General features: G+C 40.3%; 2 protein-coding genes and 2 long non-coding RNA genes across 4 annotated transcripts; all 4 read right to left on the bottom strand.

The window, feature by feature from the left end:
- Window positions 1-1,675: 1,675 nt before the first annotated feature.
- cdc6 (cell division cycle 6 homolog (S. cerevisiae)) lies at window positions 1,676-8,506 on the bottom strand. The gene is made up of 12 exons (XM_058640620.1): window positions 8,364-8,506; window positions 6,697-6,996; window positions 5,803-6,060; window positions 5,036-5,235; window positions 4,612-4,760; window positions 4,394-4,500; window positions 4,002-4,141; window positions 3,808-3,908; window positions 3,512-3,576; window positions 3,205-3,383; window positions 2,150-2,290; window positions 1,676-2,019 (listed from the first exon to the last, which is right to left on the bottom strand). The coding sequence occupies exons 2-12, from the start codon at window positions 6,980-6,982 to the stop codon at window positions 1,924-1,926; spliced, it is 1,722 nt and encodes a 573-aa protein (XP_058496603.1). The 5' UTR covers window positions 6,983-6,996; window positions 8,364-8,506; the 3' UTR covers window positions 1,676-1,923.
- Window positions 8,507-9,054: 548 nt separating this feature from the next.
- Window positions 9,055-12,545, bottom strand: LOC131466513 (myelin-oligodendrocyte glycoprotein-like). The gene is made up of 4 exons (XM_058639791.1): window positions 11,990-12,545; window positions 10,319-10,666; window positions 10,169-10,222; window positions 9,055-9,688 (listed from the first exon to the last, which is right to left on the bottom strand). The coding sequence occupies exons 1-4, from the start codon at window positions 12,036-12,038 to the stop codon at window positions 9,600-9,602; spliced, it is 540 nt and encodes a 179-aa protein (XP_058495774.1). The 5' UTR covers window positions 12,039-12,545; the 3' UTR covers window positions 9,055-9,599.
- A 4,304-nt stretch (window positions 12,546-16,849) lies between these two features.
- Window positions 16,850-19,945, bottom strand: LOC131467548 (uncharacterized). Its single transcript, XR_009241508.1, has 4 exons — window positions 19,871-19,945; window positions 18,153-18,226; window positions 17,273-17,360; window positions 16,850-17,146 (listed from the first exon to the last, which is right to left on the bottom strand). It is a non-coding gene; the product is annotated as an uncharacterized LOC131467548 (long non-coding RNA).
- A 2,347-nt stretch (window positions 19,946-22,292) lies between these two features.
- LOC131467139 (uncharacterized) lies at window positions 22,293-25,837 on the bottom strand. The gene is made up of 4 exons (XR_009241476.1): window positions 25,673-25,837; window positions 24,403-24,490; window positions 24,169-24,276; window positions 22,293-23,866 (listed from the first exon to the last, which is right to left on the bottom strand). It is a non-coding gene; the product is annotated as an uncharacterized LOC131467139 (long non-coding RNA).
- Window positions 25,838-26,096: the final 259 nt, after the last annotated feature.

Raw genomic sequence — 26,096 nt, 5'->3', positions numbered from 1 at the left:
TGTAGTGAACATAACCTATGTAGTGTGCAGCATGTGCTCATTTTTGGTTGCTTGGCAACAGTCAAGTCAGTCCAGTCGTGGAACTATTATTGTTGGTGAAGCGTTATGACAAGTCTTAACCTGTAGCTTCTCATTTCCAACTATAAAATAGCATTCTGGAGAAGTGTTCAATGCTGTTGTCGTGCACGGCTGCTATGTGGTCATCACTCCCCCTGATGTGATGGCGTTTCATTATTTTACACAATAAAGGAATGTTATATATCATGTTAAGGTCACAACAGAGGAGTGGACGTGACCTCTGCAGTATTGGAGAGAACTACAGTGGCCTTCACATACAAGAAAGTATGTGAGTATGTTTAATAGATATTGTACTTCTTCGCCTCCATCTGGCTTCCATCTGGCTTCTCCCCACATGTTTATTCCAGTTAAACTGTCTTGATGTTTACAGCTTGTCTTAATCCACAAATGTTAATAAAAATATATATAAAAATATAAATATATAATAAAAAAATATATCACTCACTCAGCTAAAGAAATGCTCAAATAAAGGTCCAGGCTGCAAAATGAAGATGTAACATACTACCCGTAGTAGTGTACAGTTGCTTTAGAATAAGAAAAAAACATTTGACTATCTTTAGCTTTTATTATGTACTTCAGCTTGAATGACGCTTCCATCTTGCTACTCCTCTCCAACGTATGTAGTACGTACGAGCCAGAGCATGAGTTCTGAAAATGAAAATGACTTCACTAATGAAATAGAACATCTTTCCTGGTATATGAAGGCCACTGTAGTTCTCTGACCTGCTCCTGTTACAATCTGAAGTCTTGCATGTATTTTACTCACTCTTAAACACTGGCTCTTAAAGAACAAGACGTGAAAAGCATTAGGGCACCCCTACATCTCAGACTGTGTTGTTAGTGACCAGAGGCCGTGGACCACATGCTGCCCACTGAAAACATGACCTGTGACTTCCTGCTCCTTAAAACACAAATACATGAGGCTGCTGCACAGACAAGACAATCAATTGTATTGATCGTATTATTAAATTACATGCAACATTAATTAGGATTGTGTGGTGTTTTAATAGGTGTAAAAGTGGATGGTTGTTTTGTCTCTATTGGCCCTTTTCCACTACGGTCCCGTCTCACCTTGCCTCTGCAAGTTGGCCAGTACTTGTCAGTACTTCCTCCACGACCAGAGCACAGACTCTCTCGGACAGTCACTGGACTGAAACACAGCAGCAGGGTTTGTGATGCTGGTTGCAATCAGCAGTGCTGTCCCTAAATACACCAGACTCCTCTGTTAAATATTGAAATTTTGATAGTTGTTTGAGATTAACCCACGTTTAAGGATTGTATAGTATTTTTAACCGATCTACTGTCTGCTTTATTTTTAATAGTCGGATGTCTCTTCCTGTGACGACACTCAGACCTATTAGTGGCCTATCTGGCGATGTCACACATAGTGTCGCCTCAGCTCGTTTGGAACCTTGCCTGAGCAGGTACTAAGAAAGTACCTGTACCAGGTACTATGCTAGTGGAAACGCAACGTAACCGAGTAGAGCCGGTGGAAACACGCCATACATGTGGTCCTGTGATGGACGGGCGATCTGTTTAGTGTGAGAGGATAAAGATGGATGGTGTTTTGATTACAGTTGTCCAAAAAGACACCCGATTTAAATGTGTGTACATTTGTTTATTTACAGCACAGAAAAAATGTTTCAAATGTCAGCTGAAACAAATGCCATCACATTTCAATGCTGGTGTCACAGCTTTGTGTGAACACCAGGTAAAGCAAAAATATTTATATCCATATTAAAAAAAGTACTAATTCTCAGCAAAAATGAGAATTTAAAAAGTTCATAAAACTGAAAAACCTTGATTCAGAGTTATTTTTTAAAAAAATAAATACAAATCTAAGAGTTATCGTGAAGGGAGTCCTGCAGCCAGGATACTGCCAAGCAGCGTCCGATCCTTCAGGGCATTTTCAACATCTTTCTCCTCGATCTTCAGAAACACCTGTGGGACGAGAACACGGCTCATGTAAGTACGTGTGATTGAAACAGTTACAGTGTGAGGGCAGAACAGAGGGCGGGACAGAGGGTGGGACAGAGGGCAGGACAGAGGCAGATTTGAGGGAGGTGGTTACCTTGGTGAGACGAGCCTCTTTGGCTTTCTTCAGAGCGAAAATTCCTCGACTCTCCAGCAGAGCGCAGAGCGACAAACACTCGCCCTGACCGACCGCCGACACCTGCCGCTGAGCACACAGTCTGCTGTAAAGCTCATGGAGCTGAAATGATACAAGGCAAAACCTCATCAGCCACAACTCTGGTGCCATCTGCTGGCTGATACGGTGATCAATCTACATTTACAGAATAACCTGGTTTTTATTCTTAAAAAGGGCCTGCCTGCCTGCCAGCACAGGCGCTGACTCTCTCACACACACACGTCACTTTTTCCATGCAGACTAGTTTTTTTCTTTTGTAGACCACATGCCACCAAAAAAAAGAGGCATATCAGCAGGCGACATTAAAGGTTGTTAGTGATCAAATGAAGCTAGCTATGTTGCCTTATTTAGAGTCAAGTCACTTTTTAGTGGAAAATATAATTTCAACTAATGTTAGTTAATCATGTTTGCTAGTTTCAAACAGGCTAATAAACTCAACATGCCAAACATTGCAAAATCCATTGTTTTGTCTCCTTAACGTTGAACAGTTTGCAGGAGTTTATGGTATTAGTAATATTTGTGTGTGTGTGTGTGAATGCTGCGAGTTCAGCTCCGAGTTCCGATGTCAATGGAACCCCAGTCATTATAATTATGTGTTTATCATTTGTATTACCACATTATCATTATGTTATTGCTACAATTAACACACATGTTTGTATAGCATTCATAGTGAGGGCACTCATAGACATAATGCATTCCCTCGCCTCTTACCCTAACCTCAACCATCACAGCCAAGTGTCTAACCCTAACCTTTACCCTAAAACCAGGTCTTAACCCTGAAAAATACATTTGTAGGGGTGTCAGAATGTGAGCACCAGTCAAAATGCCCTCACTTTTTTGATAAGACACACCCACCCACACAAGAGGGACACACACCCACCCACCCAAGAGGGACACACACCCACCCACACACACAGCTTTAAAATCTCTAAACCATCCCTTTACTAGTTTATAAAAGAACCTTCTTAGAGGCTCACCTTCCCGAGGACGACCTCTTTGCTTTTTCCGTTGCGAATGAGCAGCAGGAGGCAGCAGACGAGCAGTTTCTGCTGCAGGGGGAAGCTCTCTCCCTCTGAGCCGCTGCTCTGAGACGCCATCCGGTCGCCGTACACCTCTGACAGCACCCGTGCAACCTGAGGGAGGCTGACTCGAGACACTGAACCAGCCAGAGAACACAATGGACTTCAAGTCAGTCAGTGCTCATGTTCATGTTCAACTCATCTGAAAGCTGAATGTGAACAGCAGCTAAATCATGAGCAAAACCTGTGTCACACTTTCACTTACCTTTGGTTTCTGCCTCTGATCCAGATTTCTTTCTCTCGTCAGACTCAACGACCTCAACCGCTCTCCTGGAAGATAACGGAATCACACATAAAACCTAACAACTCTCATTTAACGACGAAAAGTCAAGTCATTTGAGCATAAATCATCACAGACATACTGATGAGCCGAAATATTACTTAAATTAATTAATTTTACTACATCTTTAGTGTAAGAAATATTATAATATCAAAATCAAATCAAAATAATTCTAAATTATGAATAGAATGGTTAGTTGTAACTCTGGTTTAGATATTTACCTGCAGATGTCCAAAGCCTTCCTGGCATCTCCAGACACTGCAGACACTTTTCTGGCACAGAACTGAACCGCAGAGGCGTCAAGGATTCCATCAGCAGACGCCTGAGGATGAACATTCATCACCAGATGAATACACCAGACACTGTACATTTTCCCATGTGACCTGTGGTCTGTGTGCTTGTGGGTTTTTTCTACCTGCGCGAGTCTGTCCTGGACGATGGCAACGAGCTCCTGGCGGCTGTAGGGAGGGAAGTGCAACAGTTGAGGGCGACAGTGAGGTCGAGCCTGGAGCCTGGGCAGGATACGATCTGTCAAATCCAGAGCATTGGCAATACCTGCAAAAAAAGTAATAATAATTATTAATTAAAAAATAAAACTCTTCATTAACCTACACTCGCCCCCAGGTTTACTGATGAAACATCCCAATTGTGACTGTACTGTAACTGTAAAAACTGCAACAGGAAACGACCTCTGAGCTGTGACGTTCAGTTATGGTGAACATTTGGATCATGGAGTCACAGTTGACATATTTCAACTGTTGTGTTCTCCTTCTACGTTTTAAACGGGGGTCAACCCAATCGACTTACCAATGAGACAGAGGCGAGACTTGGGCAGGTATGGCCATTCAAAGATGGTGTAGAGGACGTCCTGAGCTTTACTATCCAGCTGATCCATCTCGTCAAGGACAAGAAGCCTGCGAACCAGAGCAGATGGTGCCAGGGTTATTATTGGTCAATGAAAATATAACTAAAATGACATCTTCAGTTTAAAACGTGAAGAACCGGACCGTGTCGGGTTTACTCACACTGAGGGCCCCGGGGCCGTGAGGAGCTTCTGCAGGCTGCTCTGCCCGCCAGATGCTTTCAGCTTGTTGGCCAGTAGTGGGAATATGGAGTGGGAGCTCCTCAGACTCATACAGTTCACAACCACCATCTGCACTGACGACAGCTCAGCCTGACGACAACAACAACAACAACAACAACAACAACATCACAGCCGTTTAGTCCACTCAACAAAAAATATACAGTAATTCATTATCTAAATTATGTAGATTGCATTCAGTGCCAGCATACTTCAAACACGTCCTGCACTCGTTTCAAAGTAAAAACACTATTTCCTGAATACATTCTCCCTCCCCTCTCCTGTACCTGTAACCTGCGCTGTCCAGTAGGTGGCAGTAAAGCTCCAAACCATTTTTAACTTTCAGGACAACAAGCAGTTAAAAGTACCTTCATGTCCTGCAGGACACAGTTGAGACAGGCCGTCTTTCCGGTTCCAGGGGCTCCAGAGATGTAGAGGCTACCGGGGAGACGCTGCAGCACCTTCTCCTCCAGAAAAGAGCGGATGGACGTCCTCTCTGCCTCCCTGGACAGCAGCCGCTCTGGGACGGCGGTGTGGAGAGCTTGCTTCACACTGTGAAAGCTCGACTCTAGAGGAGAAATCGGAGAGTGTTAAACCTGACAAACGTCATGAACTTTAGATTCATGACAAACTGTAATTATTCACATTAAAAGAAGCTGTACTTCAGGTCACTTCTTATAATAACATACAGTATTTTAGAAATAGATTATCAACCATTACCCATATCCGGTGCTGGCTTGGCAGTATGACCAAAAATGTATAGCATGGTATGTTTATTATAAATTTCAACAGTTTCACGGTACACAACAGTGTTTTATGCATCGCTGTGTGTGTGCTTGTACAGTGCGATTGGTTGAGTGAGAGAAGGAGCAGTGTATTTGTGTGTCTGATAATGTAACTACATACATTCTTTGTTCTTTCACTCCTGTTTGTGCTACAGTGAGTAAATTGCTCATTCTGGCTCCATGGCTACATCATATAAATTAATTAGTTTTTCCCAATGACATGAAACAGCGTATGTTTTTCAAACATCTAGTTTCAGCCTCTGTGAATGGGATGTTTGCTGCAATCTTCTGAATAAATAATTAATAATAACTAATTCAGAGGAAAATGCCCAGATAAAATAAAAACATACTTTCTGCAAACAGCCGGACGACCGGCGGCCTCTTGTTTAGGTGAGCGGGACTTCCAGCAGGCGTTTCCTGTCGTTTTGGGGACAGTGCTGTGGTGGGAGAGAGAGGCTGTCGTGGCGAGGACGGCACCAGCTGGCAGCGGGCTAAAACCGGCGAGTTCTCGTCAAAGCCCAGCTTACGCGGTGAAGCCAGGATCTGCTTGCTCTGCTTTGGCGGTGAACCCAGCAGGGCGGTGCCGAGGTTACAGCTGTTATCATCGCCTTCACAAACCAAACACAGAATATTTTCAGAAAGAGAAATGCTATCAGTGACATCGGCATTTTAAACTGGAATATAATATGAAGGGGTTTTACACATGAAAGTTGTCATCTTTGTTCTGCTTGAAAAAGAGATAAAACTAGGGATGAGCAGGTATGATATTCAGTATCAGTCAGCTAGTGGTCAAAATCACCGGATCGAATAGCAGAAAAATGTTAAATGTGACACCATCCAAACATCATAGACAGAGAGAACATGCTTTTCTATGTACAGACCATGCTAATAAAGAAACTTGGGCTCTTTATTCCTATTATTATGGGGAGCAGTGTCATTGTTACTGTTAGTGAATTATATCTTCACAATAGCCTGAAATGGTTACAACAAAAAATAACTGACAGATACTGAGGGTTGTGTTTATCTGCATCACTATCAGACAAGAAAGTGGTACCATGCCAGCAACTCTGAAGCAAGTGTTTTGCATATCATTTCTGTTAAGGATCTCCTTTTCATATGGTTATAATTCACTTTTTTTGTTATCATGTGGCCCCATTACATTTTGATGTGCTTTAAATATTTTGACGGTTGATCATTTCCCCCCCAAATGCCTGTTTGTCTATCAAACCAAAGACATGCCTTACCTGTGCGTTTCCGGGGGCTGAGGGGAAGACGTGGTTCAACGCCAGGGGAGTAGGGCGGTGGTCGCCTGGGCAACAGGGTGACGGACTGGTCGCGGGCATGTCTTGGGGAGAGCGGTCCGATCTGTGTCAGCGCTGAGGAAACGCTCTGAGGCTCTGGCTTGGTTGGTGAAGAGATTGGGGACTTCTGGGGCAGCGGTGTCTTTGACTTTGCCGCAGCTCTGCAGGATTTGCGACGAGGGAACTCCAGCGTGGGCTGAGGGCGGCCCTGAGAGCGCGTGCTGGGCATTTTGATGTTTTGACCTGAAACATTAGATAAAAACGGTTTTATCAACAACTCCAGCAGATATACTGTATATACTCCTTCATTAGAATTAATTAAGTATTAAGTATTAAGAACAATGTACCTAAAGAGTATATTTAAAGAAACACTCAAGAGTCATTTTAACTCTTCATATTTATTTTTTTGGTGTTATATTAACACAACATGAGTTAAGTTGAACACACATCCTGATCTTGTTTAATAGACAGGTATTTGTGTTTTTATTCAAATTTGCTGTGTAAGCTTAACATACGCTATGTGCCGTGTTTGTTGCGTCTGATGTTTTGAGGCTGCAACTGCTGATTATAAACATAATCATCAATGGAAGGACTTTTTGATTGAATTATTAACAGATGCTCTTCATGAGCTCCTACAGCAAAAATGTGATGATAAATAAAGTATTTTGACAAAATTCAAAGATAATTAATCGTCTGGGAAACATTACTTCAGCAATTCTATACTGGAGACATTTATGTTACATCATATATGCTCAAATATGAGGATTCAAACTTTTTTTATTTCAAACATGTTTTACAGCATTTACTGTTCAACTCTTTCACTATTACTGTATATAATTACTATATGCTGCATGATCATGATAAAGCCTTGAAAACATTCTCCACATCTTAGCTCTTCAAGCCACCACAGATGAGACTAAATCTGCTGTGTGTTTTATGCTAATTGTTCTTTTTGGGTGTGTTTATTGCTTTGAAAGTGATGTTTAACTACCTGGACTGCTTTTATTCAAGTACATTTTTGCTGTGGACACAGGGAGACTAAAGTATTTTTTGGAAGCTAATGGGGATCCTACTAAAGAATAAAGAGACCATGCAAACTATCATGACGACAGTAGGTCAAAGTTTTGGGAACAGATCTCTCTGGCTGTCTTTACGTGTATACAAGAACAAAAGAGACTATTAAGCTAATAGAATGCAGTGAATACGATCATAGCTTACTGTTAAAAGGTACAGAAACACTGCATGTTGTAAATATGCCGAGATTTACGTATGTAAACACTTACAAAGCCTCACGTAAAGTCACATTTACATTAAAACAGAGAGGAAACAATACAGTGTTGATGATAAATGGCGCCAACAAAGCGGAGCCACAAACGCCTCCATTTCCCTGTAGGGAACTAGGCTAATTCAACAATAACTCACTGGGCTCTAACCTGAAATGAGTCAAGTTAACATTACAATAAGTCTAAAGGTAAATGAGATTTTATATAGAAGGATATGAGACGAAAAAGTAGCAGATAAACTCGAGAGAGAGCGAGAGAGCTAGAGACAAACCCGCTGCGAAACTTCAACTCTTTGTGTTTAAATTAACACGATAATGGAAACTTTACCTGTGTTTAAAAGCTGAATAATCCGTTGCAAGTCACACTGCAGTGTCCAAAAGTGATGTCTTTCCCTCAGTGTCCTTCTGTCTTCTGCAGCAGACTGAAGTGAACAACAGCTTGCGCCAAATCGCTTCCTCGTCGAGCAGCTGTTTTCCCGCCGATGCACTGATTGGACCAAGCAGCAGTTTCCATAACGCTGATTGGCTGAGCTCAGGCGGAAGTTACGACAAGTGTTGCCCGGCCCACCCTCACTTCTGTGGCGGGAGATTGAACAGAGGACTGTTTTGGCGGAATATATTTTTTCCCGGGAAATATAGAACCCTCCCTCTGTATTCTTTATACCTCCAATTATATACATGTGCTATATTTTATTCTTCATTACATTTGTGAAGGTACAGCTTTGTAGTAAATGTACTTAGTGACTCGTACTTTTTACCTCTATTATACTACGCATTCTACATTTACTTGACTATACACAGCTTTGGAAGTCACGTAATTTACTCAAGTGGGTTATACTTTTACTTTATAGTAGTTGTAAAGAGAGGGTAAGGGATTAAAATCGAATTTTAAAATTTACAGCTGAGCTGAAACTCAATATGTTCATGATAAAGAAATGTAGTATAGTGTTCCTTAGTCAGACTCTCTAAAATTAATAAAATACAATGTTCTTGCATCAGTGGAGAAGAGAATCAGTCAAACATCAGTGAAGCATTTTAATATAATACTATTTATCTGGCAATATAACAATACAATAGCAGTGTCAGATAGAAAAAGTATAAAACAGATAACAGTAGTTTACACTTATATATACAATGCTACAATTTCATCTTTAAAATACAGTTTTCTTAACAATAAATATGATTTCTAATGTGAATGTCTACCTTGGTCCAGCTTTTGGGCCACCATTATGGGCTGAAATATGTGCCACCAGAAACTGAATTTGAACTATTTATATTTGAATTTAAATAGCTAAACCTGAATAATTGCATTAAAAACTGAATTATATTGATGGTTAAAATCCTGCATTCTGTCACTCTTAAAGCTCTTAACTTTTAGTTTTGCTGAGTGACCCGAATATTTTCAGTATTTTCAATGAAATATTTCTGGAAGCTCTACAGTCTGAAGCACAAATCATTAAATGTGATATAGTTTAAGATAAGACTGGCTGCATAGATCATGATTATTGCAGCTCCAGCAGGCCCTTCATCAACAACCTCATCCGGAAACTTCTGGGATGATGTTTCACAAGACGCCGTCGAGGTTCACGTTGTTGCTCTCTCTGTCCCATACGATTTGTCCGTGTTGTCCTTGAATTGTCTCCCCACATTTGCCTGTGTGAGAGGAACAAGTCTGTGTTGACTATATACAGTTAGGCCCAGAAATATTTGGACAGTGACACATGTTTTGTTATTTTAGCTGTTGACGAAAACATATTTAGGATACAATGATATAATCAATATGGGCTTAAAGTGCAGACTCTCAGCTGTAATTTGAGAGTATTCACATCCAAATTGGAGTACTGAAAATAAAACATGATAGAAAACTGTAACTTACAGATTATTCCATTTTTCACAAGGTAAACCAAAGCAGCCAGAACAACAAGAACAAGAACAAGAACAAGAACAACACCAGCGATGGCACCAAAAGTTTGTGGAGGAAAAACAACGTGATGCGCTGAGAAGACAAGAAAACTCAGTTATTCATTCTGCTCATTCATCAGTAGTCTACTGCTCCTGATTCAAAGACTAAAGATGGAAGTTCCACCCAGAGTCAGTTTATCTTCTAGTCAAGACAATGAGTGAGACATTTACCAGGGTCTTTGGACGTCACAGGTCCCACAGTCGTGAAGGCGTCCTTCTGTTCTACTGTTTTTTGAAAGTTAGACACAAACAATTTGAGTAAATCACAAATCACATCTCAATTTGGAACAAACTCTGGAACATTAACGTCAGCATTCTTACCAACATTGATCCTAATAGTACAATTGGCCTTCAGGTTTTGGACAGAACACTTGTATGGTCCAGTGTCCGTCAGCTGCACTGAGGAAATCCACATTGTGATTCGTCCCTCTCTCAGGTTCTGGTGCACGAGTCTCGTCCTGTTTCTGTACAACTCGGACTGTAGAAATGGATGATCACTTCCATGTCGATACACGTGGACCACCATTTTCATGTGGTCAGGTCTGGTGAAATCTACTGTATATTCTTTCAGGTCGACCGTGGGGTCCAGCTGACACCAAAGTTTCACATCATCACCTTCCTTTACCTCGATCGTCTGAGTCGGACAACTAACATGATATTGTTCGGCCCCTGCAGAGACAAAAATAACACAGAGACAGTTCAAACATAGGTTCAACATAAACACCATTTATACACTTCACTGACACATGATCAGCAGTGACTGAGCTGTGTGCACCCCCTGCACTAAGAACCAGCCTGAGACACAGAGAACCGCTCCCTCTGAAAACATGGCTGCCAGCAGAGACACAAGGAAAATCAAGTTTTAGCCACTTTAGTCTATGATAACTTGCAAATAAGTTCACTACTTTACCTTACTATTAGACAGCCTTTATTAATAATGATAAAATCAAGTGTTTACTATGTCCACCAAAGAGGTTCTGTTTTCATCTGCATAGGATGTCCATCTGTAAGTTTGGCCTTCTGTTAGCAACTTCCCATCTATGGTTTTAGACAGGAAGTTCACCCAAGGTGATCACCCAAGTATGTTCCCATTGAGTGTTGGTAAGAATCTACTCACTGATGAAGCACATTTACACCACATGGTATTTGATGCAGCAGGTGGACGTCGCTGCAGCTCATCCTGCTCTGTCACAGCTGCTTCATGAATAAGAGAGGAGCTCTTCTCTTCATCTTATATTATTATTTCCACCGGCTCTACTGGCCTCGCCTCGGCACGGCACGACACGGCTGCATGAAATTGCGGTGACTTAGTTTTATACGGGACACACACACACACACACACACACAAACCAGTGACTAGTGACTTTACACAAGACTCCTGGAAGTTGTAGGAGATCAGCCCACGTTTTAGGATTGTTAAGTAGTTTTAACCAATCCACAGTTCGAGGCGAGGCGAGTAGAGCCATTACAGATGTTACAGGCTAAGCCTGGTGTGTGTGTGTGCGCTGTAGGAGGTATGAGGTATGTGACGTCAGGTGTGTACTAGGGATGTGCGATACCACTATTTTTCCTTTCGATCCAATACCAGGTGATACCAAGGCTAGTATCCCGATACCAATACCGATTCTTTTAGATGTCCTACTTGTGTATATGAAAATGATGACTTTTACAATGAAATTTTTTTTTGTTGTAAAAGGAAGTCTTTTTATGGTAAGTATAACTCACATACCACCAAAAATAGACTAAATAGCTACAGTTTTACATGATACTGAATTGTGTAAGATGATGGCAGGAATGTGAGTTAAATTAACGCCTACATATCGTGGTGGGAGGAAACATTTTTATCTAACTAAATAAATACAATAAAATAAATAAAATATTATGTGTTAATGCAAAATTTACAAAAACATTCTGGTATTGTATGTAAATGTATCTTATCTACGTATCTTATATGCCTGTGATGGTGGGCACTGTGATGTATTTTCACTATACCTGGATATGTCCTGCCTCTCTGTAGGGCCAAGACAGAGGTCTGCCTCATTCGGGCCGCAGGTGTGGGGCTTTTCCCTGCACTCTCTCTCCCTCTCCTCTAATCTCCTCCGCTGCAAGTCGTCGTGCTCTTTCACTGAGCTTACTGCTGTGAAATGTGTCCAAACGATGCTCCTCTTTCTCTCTGCCATCGTATTATTCTTTCCTTCTCCGCTGTCTCTGACTGACTGACGACTGTTGGCTATCAGTGCGCGAGCTGTCGAGCGTGGCCAAGTCAGACAGGAAGCCGAAGCCAGAAGGAAAAGTAGTTCCATATCCGACACAAATATTGACCACAGGTTTCACTTTTTACTTATATAAAATTGATTAGAGAGCCTGTGTCATAAAAGTATTAATGTTTCTTGTAAAAGTGGACTTGGAATCGATATGTTGATGTTAAGATTGATCCTAAAAAACACCCCCCAGATCCGAAGTATCGATATTCGCGGATCAATACGCACATCTTTAGTGTGTAGTGAGATAACAGGAAGTGTGTGGTTTTTTTTTTTTACATCGGGAGCCGCAGAAAATACCTGTCGTCCTGCGTGTTTTTGGGTTGTTTTCCCTTTTTGTGAGAGTCGCATAGAGGCAAGAAAGGCTGTGCATCGTCTGCAGTTCTGACAATAAAGTGCCGTTCCTCAAACGCAGACGGAGTCCCGAAGTTTGAATGTTGTTGCCGAACGAGCTAATCCAAGCTAAAAGAGCTAGCGGTCTCCTGAGATAGTTTGGTAAAGTTGGACAGATTCGGACTTTCCGGTTCAATAACTTTTAAACGAAACGATATATAAACACACATGTATTTGGTTATGTGTGGTCTACTGCGAGCAGTGTTTGTTGTACAGTCTAACAGCTGCAGAAAGGAACGAACTGCGATACCGCTCCTTCAGACATTAAGGATGTTTCAGTCTGTTACTGAAGGAACGGCCCAGTACTGTAATATGAGTCATCCAGCATGGGGAGGGAGAGATCTATGATCTGCAACAGGCTGCCACACGGGAGGCGCCATGTTATGTTATAACCTCCCAGAACTGAAGATGATGACTTGGATAAGAGGTGAAACGTTTTAAACTCAACTTAAGCAAGTCAAGTCGCCTACAGCTAACTACTGAAGAAGATGATGACCTGGATGACTGAGAACCTTCAACGATATGAGATACTTACAGATACAGTCTATAAAGCTGACCAACATTTATTAATAAATGATACATATTGTTATGATAATAAATAAAACAACAATTTATACAATCAGGTGACTGAAAGGGGGGGTGTAGTGGTGGTGTCAGACAATATACATATACTTCACCACATTATAGCAGGTAGATTGTAATCGACAGTGAAGAAGGCACAACATAAAGCAGAGTGTAGCCTACATTTTTTAACTAAAGGTAACAACACATCGTCAGTTTTACAACTGGAAACAAAGACAGGGAGGCATTTTGTGGTGAATTTATTAAAGAAAATAGTACAGTAAAATAACTTGATTTTGCTCTAATAATAGTCACTCTGAACAAGGATCCATTGAAAGTAACACTTTTCTCTCAATAATACAATAAGACAATAGAAGAGAACTCACTGATGATGATGATGATGATGTTAACTGAGAGAAGGACCTGTATCAACTCCATGACTGAGACACAAGAGTCTGCGACACACATTCACAAGTGACTTTAAATTTACCGGTTATTCTGAACATTAAGTCACGCCCACTTAAATGTGTGCGTGTGTGTGTGAGAGAGAGAGAGAGAGTGGGAGTCTCAAGGACAACCACTATACTCCTATGCCCTGGATTACTCAATAAAACAACACATCACCCTTTCCTTGAGTCTTTTTAGACATATGCGCAGAAGGAATGCAATATTGTAACAAACCAGCATGAATATTATTAAAAGACCAACTCTAAACATCTCCATAACTATGAATTTACCAACTCCATATTCTCAGGTACAACAGCCTTTGATGAGATAGTCTCTTAACATGAATTCATCTTGAACTAAGGCAATAACATCATGTAGTTCTGTCATAACTACTGTACATATTCACCATATCTATCTGGTGGCCTCAAAAGTCTGCCTCTGGAAGTAACACGCGCTAGAGTTGGTGGTACAGTGACTGGAGGTGTGACAAGAGGTGGATCAACCTCTGGAGCAGATGAGTGTAAATGTCCATCACACTCAATTCTTCCCTCTCCACCCCTCACTGAAGTCTCTGGAGCAGATAGGAGGGGCCGTATGTGAGGACGGTTTCTGCGCAGTAGTCCTCTGTCTGTCTGGACTAAATATGACCTTGGAGAGTCACATTGTTTGAGGACTGTAGTTGTCTTCGTCCATCCACGTTCATTGTCCAGCTTAACAGCAACACTATTTCCAGGCTCAAGTACTGGCAGGACTCTGTCATCATGCCTGTTGTCATAGGCACGCTTGTAGCTCTGTTTAACCTTCTCGTCAGTCTGTCTCACCTGTTGGAGATCTGGCCATGCAGGTTGTAGCTTAGATTCCAAAGTAGGAACTGTGGTGTGGATCTGCCTACCAAGCATAAGCTGAGATGGAGTCACACCCCGTGCAGCAGGGTCGCTCTATAGCTCATGAGGGCTAAGAAAGGATCAGTCTGTTTCAGGATTCGTTTGGCTGTCTGTACAGCTCTCTCTGCCTCTCCATTAGCCTGAGCATAGTGAGGACTAGTTGTCATGTGTCTAAAGTCATACTCCTGAGAAAACTGTGCAAAAGCTCTGCCTCAAAACTGGGGACCATTATCTGTGATTAACTCGTCTGGACATCCCCATCTGGCAAATATGTTTTTCAGTTTTCTGTGTAGGCCTGGACTCTTGACAGTGTTTACATGTGCTGACTATTCCCTGAATGTCTCTACTCATCCCAGGCCACCACACACTACACCTAGCACGTTCTCTGCATTTGACAATGCCCTGGTGTCCATCATGTATGTGCTGCAGTATCTCTAGCCACATCTTGTGTGGCACCACTATTCTATCATTGTACAATATCAGTCCATTGGAAGTAGTGAGGTTATGTCTGGAAGAGTAGTAGGCTTTTACCTTGTCAGGCACTTTAACTGCATACTTGGGCCGACCTGTCATCACATAATGCCATTATGGCAATTCAGCATCTAGCAGGGTCTGCTGCTTGATCAGGTCGAGTTTGGTCGGCGAGATGGGCCATGCTTTGTGGACTGCTTCCTCGTAGGCCTGTATTTCGTAGTTTTCAAGACAAGGTGCAGCGAAATAATAATTAAAAAAAAGTCTGTCCCTCAGCTGGCCCAAAATCGATCTGAGAAGTCTAGGTATAGTGGTTTTTGATCAGGACCTGGTCTAATGAGGTCTAGGTATGAAACAAAAAGAGTGAAATCTCCCCTTTAGCATTTTCACAAATAAAATAAAAGTTTCACAAATACAATAGTGGGTGTCAAGCAAAGTTAATGTCATACCCAAAACGTCTAAAATGTTTTCACATCAAGAAGTGTCCCAAAAAAAAGATAATCAGTGGACAAACAGTCGCACTGCACGTTCGGTAAATTTCCCCTTAACTTTCCCCTTAAGTGCAGAATCAGAAGCTGGCGAATCGGATGCTATCGGATGTAGAGTAGCTACATGCAACATACATAGCCTACAGCTAACTAACAGTTAATAAGTTCGACATGTGCTGCGACTTTGTATGCAATTTGTGAATAATTGGAAACTAATAAATGTTAATAGTATGAGCAATTTGTAGTTAAACTGCTAAAATATATAAAAACTGAGATGTATTTTCATGAAAATGTAACGTTTGTGAGTAAGTTAATTCGTTTTTTCAAACGTCAAACATCATGGCTATGTTTTTTAATCATCATAAAAGTACTTAATGTTGCCATTATTTTCTTGGACAATAATATCTAAAATCCCTGAGTTCTGTGACAGCAACATTTTGTATTTTACAACATTTTTGATTATTAGCATATAGTATATCAGTGAATGGAAAATCAAGTAAGAAGTGTCTAAGAAAACAACATCATTCAAACATCATTCAACATCAAACTAATAGCCACGGTCAATTAATAGAGCCATTAAATTGATCATTTTAACCTGTAATGACATCATTAAACTTTTCAGCTTACTGTATTCACATTTATTTACAAATCCATGGTTTAAAGCCCGAAGCAAACGTGCCATCAGTATTCATGAAATCCGCTTGCGAACATCGGTAGCGTACTCCCGTCATGTCTTTCACTGTTCATGGACGCGCCAAGCAAGTCGAGAACGCAGACGGCTCGTTCAAATAGCCGAGAGGTATTATGGGAGTAACACTACTGCGCATGCTCTATGGGCCGCACAACCCAGAAGTCATCCATGTGCTGCTCTCATGTCTCTGCTCCTCAGTGTACATGCACAATAGAAAAAGGCTCCTAAAAAGGGAAAAAACAATGAGCCCTCCTGTTGGCTGCCCATTCTCCCGTCCACTCTCTCTTTCCTCCTCCTTTTAAACTTCCCTATGATGACACCTAGTTCTGAGTCTCCTCCACAGAGTTCAGCTCACTTAGAAGTGATGAAGATTGAGGCATCTATCTGATGATGGACTTGACTTTATCCTTTACTTGTTGTGTTTAATGATCTCTGTTCTTGTCCTTTTGCTTTTTCTGATTCGACTCCAGAGATAGGTCCAAAGAGATGCACAGCAGAATGTAGTGTCATGGTTCTGTGCATCTTTTGATGAAGCCTTGCACTCTGCAATACAAGAGGAAAGATTAGCAGAGTAAAAACCTGTGTTTCCCAAACATGAGGACCCACTTTTTGAAGAATGCGCGCAATCGTTACCCAAATCACAGCATAAATGGTGACAAAAGCAACATTGGGCATAATGTAATAGTGTGTAATGTAATTTACAGCCACATCTGTAACAATTCATATTATCATTTAACATCTGTAAACAAATACCTTTCCAAGAGATGTCTGGTAAATTTTTTACAACTTCATTTTCTGCATGTCATGTATCTGTGGTGATTTAGGCTTGACTATATATACACTACCTGAGTGACATGAGTTGATATAGATGTTTACGTTGCCAACAGTACAACCATTGAAGCAGGGAGCGACCACATTGCTTCCCCCCTGCGCTGTGATGCTGAGCGAGGGAACTGAGCACACAATTCAACATTTAGTTATTAAATATTTATCTCAGTTTGTTAAGACTTTTCAGTCAGATCTCATTTTCTGGAACTAAACTACTTGCTTAGTGTTTATTCTTAATTTGACAACCTTACCTCGAGTGATCTCAGAGGTTTTATCAGCATCGCTCTTGTGCTCCATTTTGTTTTCACGTTTCGATCACTCCTCACCAGCAGTCTGCACCTGAGGAGTGGAAAACAGAGGGAGAACATCAGACACCGTCAAGCCAGCCGCCGCATGGTAGCGCATCTATTCCTGCACTTACGGTAGGCGCGATTTTACTGTATGTTTTTTTTGAATAAATTCACCTGAAAATCCCTCCCAATGGCAAATGGATCATTTCCTCAATTTCAAAAAATCATTAAAATTATTCATTAAGAGGTGCGTTAATATTTTCAATGAATCCTTGATCAGAGTGATGCTGACTTTTATTATAATAGAAAATATCAAGTCATTGAACAAGCAAAGAGCACGACTTGAGGTGGCACATTTTATTCAGGCAGACAAAGTACTCAAAAGTGCATTAGAAGTTGACACTTCACGACAGTTGATGTAAAATATTACAATTCTTATTTTAAAACCTCATTTATAACATTTTGCTCTATGTCATAGAGCAAAATGTTATAAATGAACGCCTCAGTTTAGTGTGCACATTTTGTTCTTAGATGTTGCACTACTGTTAAAGTTAAAAGTTTATTTTTTGTATATTTATTATTGATCAGGTTTATTCTTTTGCACATATTGTTTGTATTATAATTGTTTAAATAAATGTGCAATTCTTTGGACATGAGTTATTTTAAATTGTCTAGGACCGCCCCTGTTACCATGTTGTCGACAGTGAAGACATAGTGAAGAAGGCACAACATAAAGCAGAGTGTACATTTTTGTAAACTAAAGGTGTCAGTTCTGCAACTGGAAACAACAAATCAACACGTTTCTCTCAATAATTAAACAAGACAATAAAAGAGAACTCACTGATGATGATGATGATGACTGAGAGAGTCCACAGAAGAAACTGTGTCACATCCATGAGGTGAAGAGTGAGGAGACTGAGACACAAAAGTCGACAAACGCATCCACAAGAGATTAACTTCCACCAGAGGTGCACTCTAGCTTTTAAAGCACTCTACCATCACGTGATCGTGCGGTTAAAGTCACATCTCCAACCTCTGCCATCTAGTGGTAGATCCACTAACTGCAGATGCGGAGTGTTGTGAGTGCTTAGTGCAGGAAACTCAAAGACACTGCGTTTCTATGTGACATGGCTTTCCTTACTGACATTACTTCACATATGAATAACTTGAACACACAGTTGCAGGGGAGAGACCAAACTATGACCGCTTTCACCGCCAACTATTATTATAATAGAAAATATCAAGTCATTGAACAAGCAAAGAGCACGACCTGAGGTGGCACATTTTATTCAGGCAGACAAAGTACTCAAAAGTGCATTAGAAGTTGACACTTCATGACAGTTGATGTAAAATATTACAATTCTTATTTTAAAAACCTCATTTATAACATTTTGCTCTATGTTTAGAGTTGTTACTGTTTGAAATCAGATTCCAAGCGGCGGCTGGCGTGACAAAGTGAATTGAGGGAGAGGCTCCTTCTACTGCGTCTTCTGAGACAAAAAGCCACAGCAATTGACGCTTTTTTTTTTTTTTTTTTTTTTTTTAACAATTTTTTTTATTTTTTTTTTATTATTTTTTTTTTTTGAACAATTATTTTTTTTTTTTTTGCAAATATTACAATTCTTATTTTAAAAACCTCATTTATAACATTTTGCTCTATGTTTAGAGTTGTTACTGTTTGAAATCAGATTCCAAGCGGCGGCTGGCGTGACAAAGTGAATTGAGGGAGAGGCTCCTTCTACTGCGTCTTCTGAGACAAAAAGCCACAGCAATTGACGCCTTTTTTTTTTTTTTTTTTTTTTTTTTAACAATTATTTTTTTAATTTATTTTTTTTTTAACAATTATTTTTTTTTTTTTGCAAATATTACAATTCTTATTTTAAAAACCTCATTTATAACATTTTGCTCTATGTTTAGAGTTGTTACTGTTTGAAATCAGATTCCAAGCGGCGGCTGGCGTGACAAAGTGAATTGAGGGAGAGGCTCCTTCTACTGCGTCTTCTGAGACAAAAAGCCACAGCAATTGACGCTTTTTTTTTTTTTTTTTTTTTTTTTTTTTTAAACAATTTTTTTTTTTTTTTTTTTTTAAACAATTTTTTTTTTTTTTTTTTTAACAATTTTTTTTTTTTTTTTTTTAACAATTCTAACAATTTCTCCACCACTCCACTCTCTGCATTACTCTGCTTATTAGAAATGACTTTTGGATCACAATAACAGACTCTGCCTCTACCTTTGTGTCTCCTCTCAGAAGTTAAATACCTGGTTCTCCCCACGACAGTTAGTCAGAACTGAAGAGGCCTCTTGAGTGAGAGATGAAACGTATTCAACTCAACTTAAGCAAGTCCGGTCGTCTACAGCTGACTACCGAAGAAGATGATGTAGTATAGTATAGTATAGTAGTATGTTATTGCCAAGTAATCGACAGTGAAGCCACAGTGAAGGCACAACATAAAGCAGAGTGTACATTTTTTTAAACTAAAGATGTCAGTTCTACAACTAGAAACAACAAATCAACACGTTTCTCTCAATAATTAAACAAGACAATAGAAGAGAACTCACTACTGATGATGATGATGATGATGATGACTGAGAGAGTCCACAGCGTGAGGAGGAGACTGAGACACAAGAGTTCTCACATCCACAAGTGATTAACTTCAACCAGAGGGGTTTCAAGCTATTTATATATCATTCACCAGTCACGTGATCATATGCAAACCAATACGCGCGTATCTACTGCAGGACAGTCAAAGACACTGCGTTTCTATTGGCTTTCCTTAAAGTTGCAGGGGAGAGACCAAACTATGACCGCATTTCACCGCCAACTAGACCTGTTCAAAGAGGGATTTTCATCCCGCCCTCTGATTTTGGCGAAAAATGACTAAACAAATACAAGGACGATGTCGAGAGACTGCAGGAGCAGTTTCCAAGATTTTCACGCGATGCAGCCTCTTCGTGGACCCCCTCTCCGCTGCCGTCGGTGAGCAGCCTTCAGTGTTGCACAAGTTTCTTATTGAAAGAGAACCAGTAGGCCTACTACTGATAGTTGTGAGGTAGAGTGGATATACAGGGAACTTGAAAAAGAAATCACAGTAAGTGACTGTGTGAATCACACACACACAAAAAAGTAGTATATATATATATATATATATATATATACATATATATATATATATATATATATACATATATATATATATATATATACATATATATATATATATACAGTGACTGTACACAGTGACTGTGTGAACCACACACTGTGGTTCACACAGTGTGATCCACACACCGTGAACACACCCCACACTGTGTTCACACAGTGTGAACCACACACTGTGTTCACACAGTGACTGTGGTCACAGCGCCGTCATCCGCAGGGGGCGCCGAAAACGGGGAGAAAAAAAATAATAATAATAAAGAAAAAAAAATATATATATATATATATACTACTTTTTTTTTTTTTTACCAGTGCCATTATTACTATTATTTCGAAATATTATATAAGCCCACAGCAACATAAAGTCAGAGCAAAGACTATTAAATAATGCAGAAGCCTTTTTTCTGGGTTGCTCTGTACCTGCCCTCTGTGAGGGGGGCGGGGTCAAGACCTGAATCTGACCGGACCGTGACCCAGAGATGAAGAAAAAGATTAACGACACTGTATCGGAATTATGACCAAAAGACTGAAGCCATCCGGCGCCCAAGGAAGGAAAAGAAGAAAAGAAGAGGAAGAAAAACGGAGGTACAGTAATGTCAATGTGATGAAATGCATGAAATTAATAGTTTAATGCATCGTAGTTACCGTTGTTGGAGCAGAGTGTTAGCTTGCTAGCTTACTTCGGACGATAGCAGCATTGTTTAATAATCAATAAATAGTTCAGGTGTTATTTTACAGGTGTCTTTCCTGCTTGTATGTCAGTTAAAATGCTTTTAGTTGTCCATCCCCTTTGTAATAGGGTGGTTGTAAGCCTTTGGTTTTATGTGTCACAGTTTATGTTTGTATAAGTTTACATCAGTGTTAAAGTGTATTACTGTTAATATTTCATACCTTAGCTTTCCCATATCATTCATAGGCTATATATACATATATATTCATTTCACTGCACTTTACTGGTTTTTGCACTCTGGTTAGACTGAATTGCATTGCAATGACAATAAAGTTAAATGAATCTCATCACATCTCTTTAAGGTATTGCAGCATGCCTTCATCTGAGTAATGACATGAATTAACAGACAACTGGGCTGACATCGTTGTTGCTTGGCTTTTTGGGCCTTTTCCTAAAATGAAATTATACAATGCATCAATATGCAACACTGAATACATGCGATTAAGCACTTTGAATAATAATTTTCTTTCCCTGATCATTTGCACGTGTGATCTTGTTTGTCCACAGTAACATCACTGCCCTAAATGGACACACAGATAAGCATCATTGAGAGATGTTGACGATGTGTGAAAGAAATGCTTAGACTATCCAAGTCTTTGAGAGGAAAGATGCAAGAAATCTTACTGCAGGGATGGTCTTCAGTGTCTGGTGGCACCTGTAGACAATCATCACAATCATAATTGTGCCACCATGTCTCACATGCATGGGAAAATATCCACACAAAGTAGTAATTAACTGGATTGCATTTCCCTTTAAAGACTTTCCCTGCCCTGAAATATATGCAGGCTAACTGAAATGAATCAAATCAAATGACCCTGTTGACCGTGGTTCAACAGAACTTTGTATTTCTAAATATGAAATATTTTAGTCATCATCAAATCTTTTTCCTTAACAATTGTTGAACTGATGTCACAAGTTTTCAAATGAGTCATTTACAGATTAAAAAAGAGATTCAAAACTAAATAAAGAGCATGTAGTTTATCTGGTTTACATTTCAGAGTCCTGAGGAGGAATGTCCTTAAGTGGTTAATATCAGAACATTACTGTCAGCATAAACATCACACACTCTTAAACACAAATAAAAGAGAACAGCTCCATCAATTTCCCTTTTCCCCAACAGGAATACATTTATTTCAAATGATTTCAAAGAATAAAAACAGATGTTGATTAACATGAAATGACCACTTTTTAGCATGAACAAAGTAAGAAAATGTCAAAGTGAGCATAAAACCCTGGACAGGAGGTGTTGTAGTCATCGCTGTACATCATCCATCACTCGCCACATTCACCAGTTTCACTGCCAACTGGGTTTTTTTCCCCACTGTTCACTGCAAAGTGTCCCACGTCCTCCCAGCTCCCTCTGCTGGAACATGTTTCATCATCTTAACCAGCTCTCTTTCCTATTTTACAGCCTTTTTACAAAATAAAATAGAACAACTATGATTATCATATTCCATTACGTAAATATACAATATTTATTGCATTTTCAAAGAGACTCATGTCTTATTTAATCTTGCCATCATCTTACCCCTAAAAACATCAATAAAACCCCCCACAAATAAAGCACCAGTACCTATGAGAGTGACAACAGATTAGTGTAAGGCAAAGACCAGCAGGAGGCGCTGTATCACAGACCTGAAGATGGAGTTAGTATTTTGAAATAAGTATAGTAAAGAACCTCCACCTGCTTTAACGGTTATCTGGCACTTAAGTGTTCCTTTTTCTTTCTTTTTTTTTTTGGTTAGCTGCTACCAGCTACAATCTGTACAAACTGCATAGCAATTCACCAACACACAGTCTTTAATATTCCCACCAGCAGCAAAGGAAAACCAATGAATTCACCACAGAGTGAAGATAAATAAAAATCTGCAGAAAAGTGATAAATGATCCCTTATATGCTAAAAGCGTCACATGGTGGTCCAGTTAAATATCCTCATAATTTGTATTTGGAGAAAGATGTTGGCTAAAGTTAATCCAACAACCTCAGGCTCAGCTGATCCCACGCACAGTGTCAGTCTGATGCTCGTCTTTTTCCCTTTTTCAGCAGGAAAGTCCCGCACATAAGCACATAGAAAGAAAGACAATGATTTTACATCACAACACAGAGGAGATGTTGATCCATTGATGCCTCCATCACCAAGTTCTAATGTGTGATTTTGGTGTTTGGAATCCTTTGTTCAAAAAGGCAGCAGATGAGCAGCAGCTCCTGTGTCCCCATGAGCTAAAAACACTGATTTTCTCTATGGACTTTGGTACAGGAGGAAGTGACCAACAAAATGTGGTTTCTACAGTCTGTTCATGTTACGGAGATGAAACTAAGTGCGGGTAGTGATGTTGATGTGTGAGTAAAGGCAGTCGTTTTGATTTTTGATTATTAGCATACAGTATATCAGTGAATGGAAAATCAAGCAAGAAGTGTCCAAGAAAACAACATCATTCCTGTAACACAAATAAACTAATAGCCACGGTCAATTAATAGAGCCATTAAATTGATCATTTTAACCTGTAACGACATCATTATACTTTTCAGCTTACTGTATTCACTATTGTTGGTTCTGACATTTATTTACAAATCCGCTTGCGCACGTCAGTAGCGTAGTCCTGTCATGTCTTTCGCTGTTCATTTTTTCAGTCTCATGGTTCTGTGCATCTTTTGATGAAGCCTTGCACTCTGCAATACAAGAGGAAAGATTAGCAGAGTAAAAACCTGTGTTTCCCAAACATGAGGACACACTTTTTGAAGAATACGCGCAATCGTTACCCAAATCACAGCATAAATAGTGACAAAAGCAACATTGGGCATAATGTAATAGTGCGTAATGTAATTTACAGCCACATCTGTAACAATTCATATTATCATTTAACATCTGTAAACAAATACCTTTCCAAGAGATGTCTGGTAAATTTATTACAACTTCATTTTCTGCATGTCATGTATCTGTGGTGATTTAGGCTTGACTATATATACACTACCTGAGTAACATGAGTTGATATAGATGTTTACGTTGACAACAGTACAACCATTGAAGCAGGGAGCGACCACAATTCCTCCCCCCTGCGCTGTGATCCTGAGAGAGGGAACTGAGCACACAATTCAACATTTAGTTATTAAATATGTATCCCAGTTTGTTAAGACTTTTCAGTCAGATCTCATTTTTTGGAACTAAACTACTTGCTTAGTGTTTATTCTTAATTTGACAACCTTACCTTGAGTGATCTCAGAGGTTTTATCAGCATCGCTCTTGTGCTCCATTTTATTTTCACGTTTCGATCACTCCTCACCAGCAGTCTGCACCTGAGGAGTGGAAAACAGAGGGAGAACATCAGACACCGTCAAGCCAGCCGCCGCATGGTAGCGCATCTATTCATGCACTTACGGTAGGGGAGATTTTACTGTGTCATTTTTCTATGTTTTTTCAAAGTGCATCAGGGCGAATGGATCATTCCCTCAATGTCAAACAATCATTAAAATTATTCATTAAGAGATGCGTTAATATTTTCAATGAATCCTTGATCAGAGTGATGCTGACTATTATTATAATAGAAAATATCAAGTCATTGAACAAGCAAAGGGTCACACGGTGGTGTAGTGGTTAGCACTCTCGCCTTGCAGCGAGAAGACCTGGGTTCGAGCCCCTGTTGGAACAAGGGCCTTTCTGCATGGAGTTTGCATGTTCTCCCCGTGTGTGCGTGGGTTCTCTCCGGGTTCTACGGCTTCCTCCCACAGTCAAAAAACTGTGGGAGGGGGGGGATTAGGTAAATTGGACACTCTAAATTGACCATAGGAGTGAGTGTGAGAGTGAATGGTTGTTTGTCTCTATCTGTGTGTGGCCCTGCGATGGACTGGCGAACTGTCCAGGGTGTACCCCGCCTATCGCCCGATGTAGCTGAGATTGGCACAGCACTGCGTCAGTCAGTTCGAGCTGCCCGCACGCGAGCTGCTGCTCGTTCACCCGCTGCGTGGGGGGAGGAGGGTTTGGAAAGTCGCCAGATTTAGCGAGAAAGTCGCCAAGTTGGCAACACTGGCCGCAGAAAATACCTGTCGTCCTGCGTGTTTTTGGGTTGTTTTCCCTTTTTGTTTGAGTCGCATAGAGGCAAGAAAGGCTGTGCATCATCGGCACAATTCTGACAATAAAGTTGGACAGATTCGGACTTTCCGGTTCAATAACTTGTAAACGAAACGATATATAAACACACGGATTTGGTTATGTGTGGTCTACTGTGAGCAGTGTTTGTTATACAGTCTAACCCTTACCCTAAAATCCCTGAGTTCTGTGACAGCAACATTTTGTATTTTACAACATTTTTGATTATTAGCATACAGTATATCAGTGAATGAAAAATCAAGCAAAAAGTGTCCAAGAAAACAACATCATTCCTGAAACAAAACATATAAACTAATAGCCACGGTCAATTAATAGAGCCATTAAATTGATCATTTTAACCTGTAATGACATCATTATACTTTTCAGCTTACTGTATTCACTGTTGTTGGAAGCAAACGTGCCGTCGGTATTCATGAAGATTGAATGGAGCCAAAGTGGCGGTGCTCTATCCAGTTCTTATAATACATCCATGTGCTGCTCTCGTGTCTCTGCTCCTCAGTGTACACGCACAATAGAAAAATGCTCCTATATAGGGAATAAACTCTCCTTCCTCCTCCCTCATTCTGGGCCACGCCCCAAGTGTGAGTGATGACAGTCATCACGCTTTTTAGTTAAATTTGTTTACTAAAAACTATTTTATTTTTTTTGTTAACTGAACAAGCAGTCAGTCACTGCTTGGGGGCTCCAGTCAGCTCGAAGCTGACTGACTGCGACAGTCAGACAGCGTCAGTCAGCTCGTTCAGTCAGTCAGTTCACCCGCTGCTCGCCAGGAGGGTTTGGAAAGTCGCCAGATTT

Source organism: Solea solea, chromosome 10 (genome assembly GCF_958295425.1).
Source record: "Solea solea chromosome 10, fSolSol10.1, whole genome shotgun sequence".
In the NCBI taxonomy this organism is placed as follows: Eukaryota; Metazoa; Chordata; class Actinopteri; order Pleuronectiformes; family Soleidae; genus Solea; species Solea solea.
The sequence above is the reverse complement of the archived record's forward strand: the minus strand, read 5'-3'. Positions and strand labels throughout refer to the sequence as shown.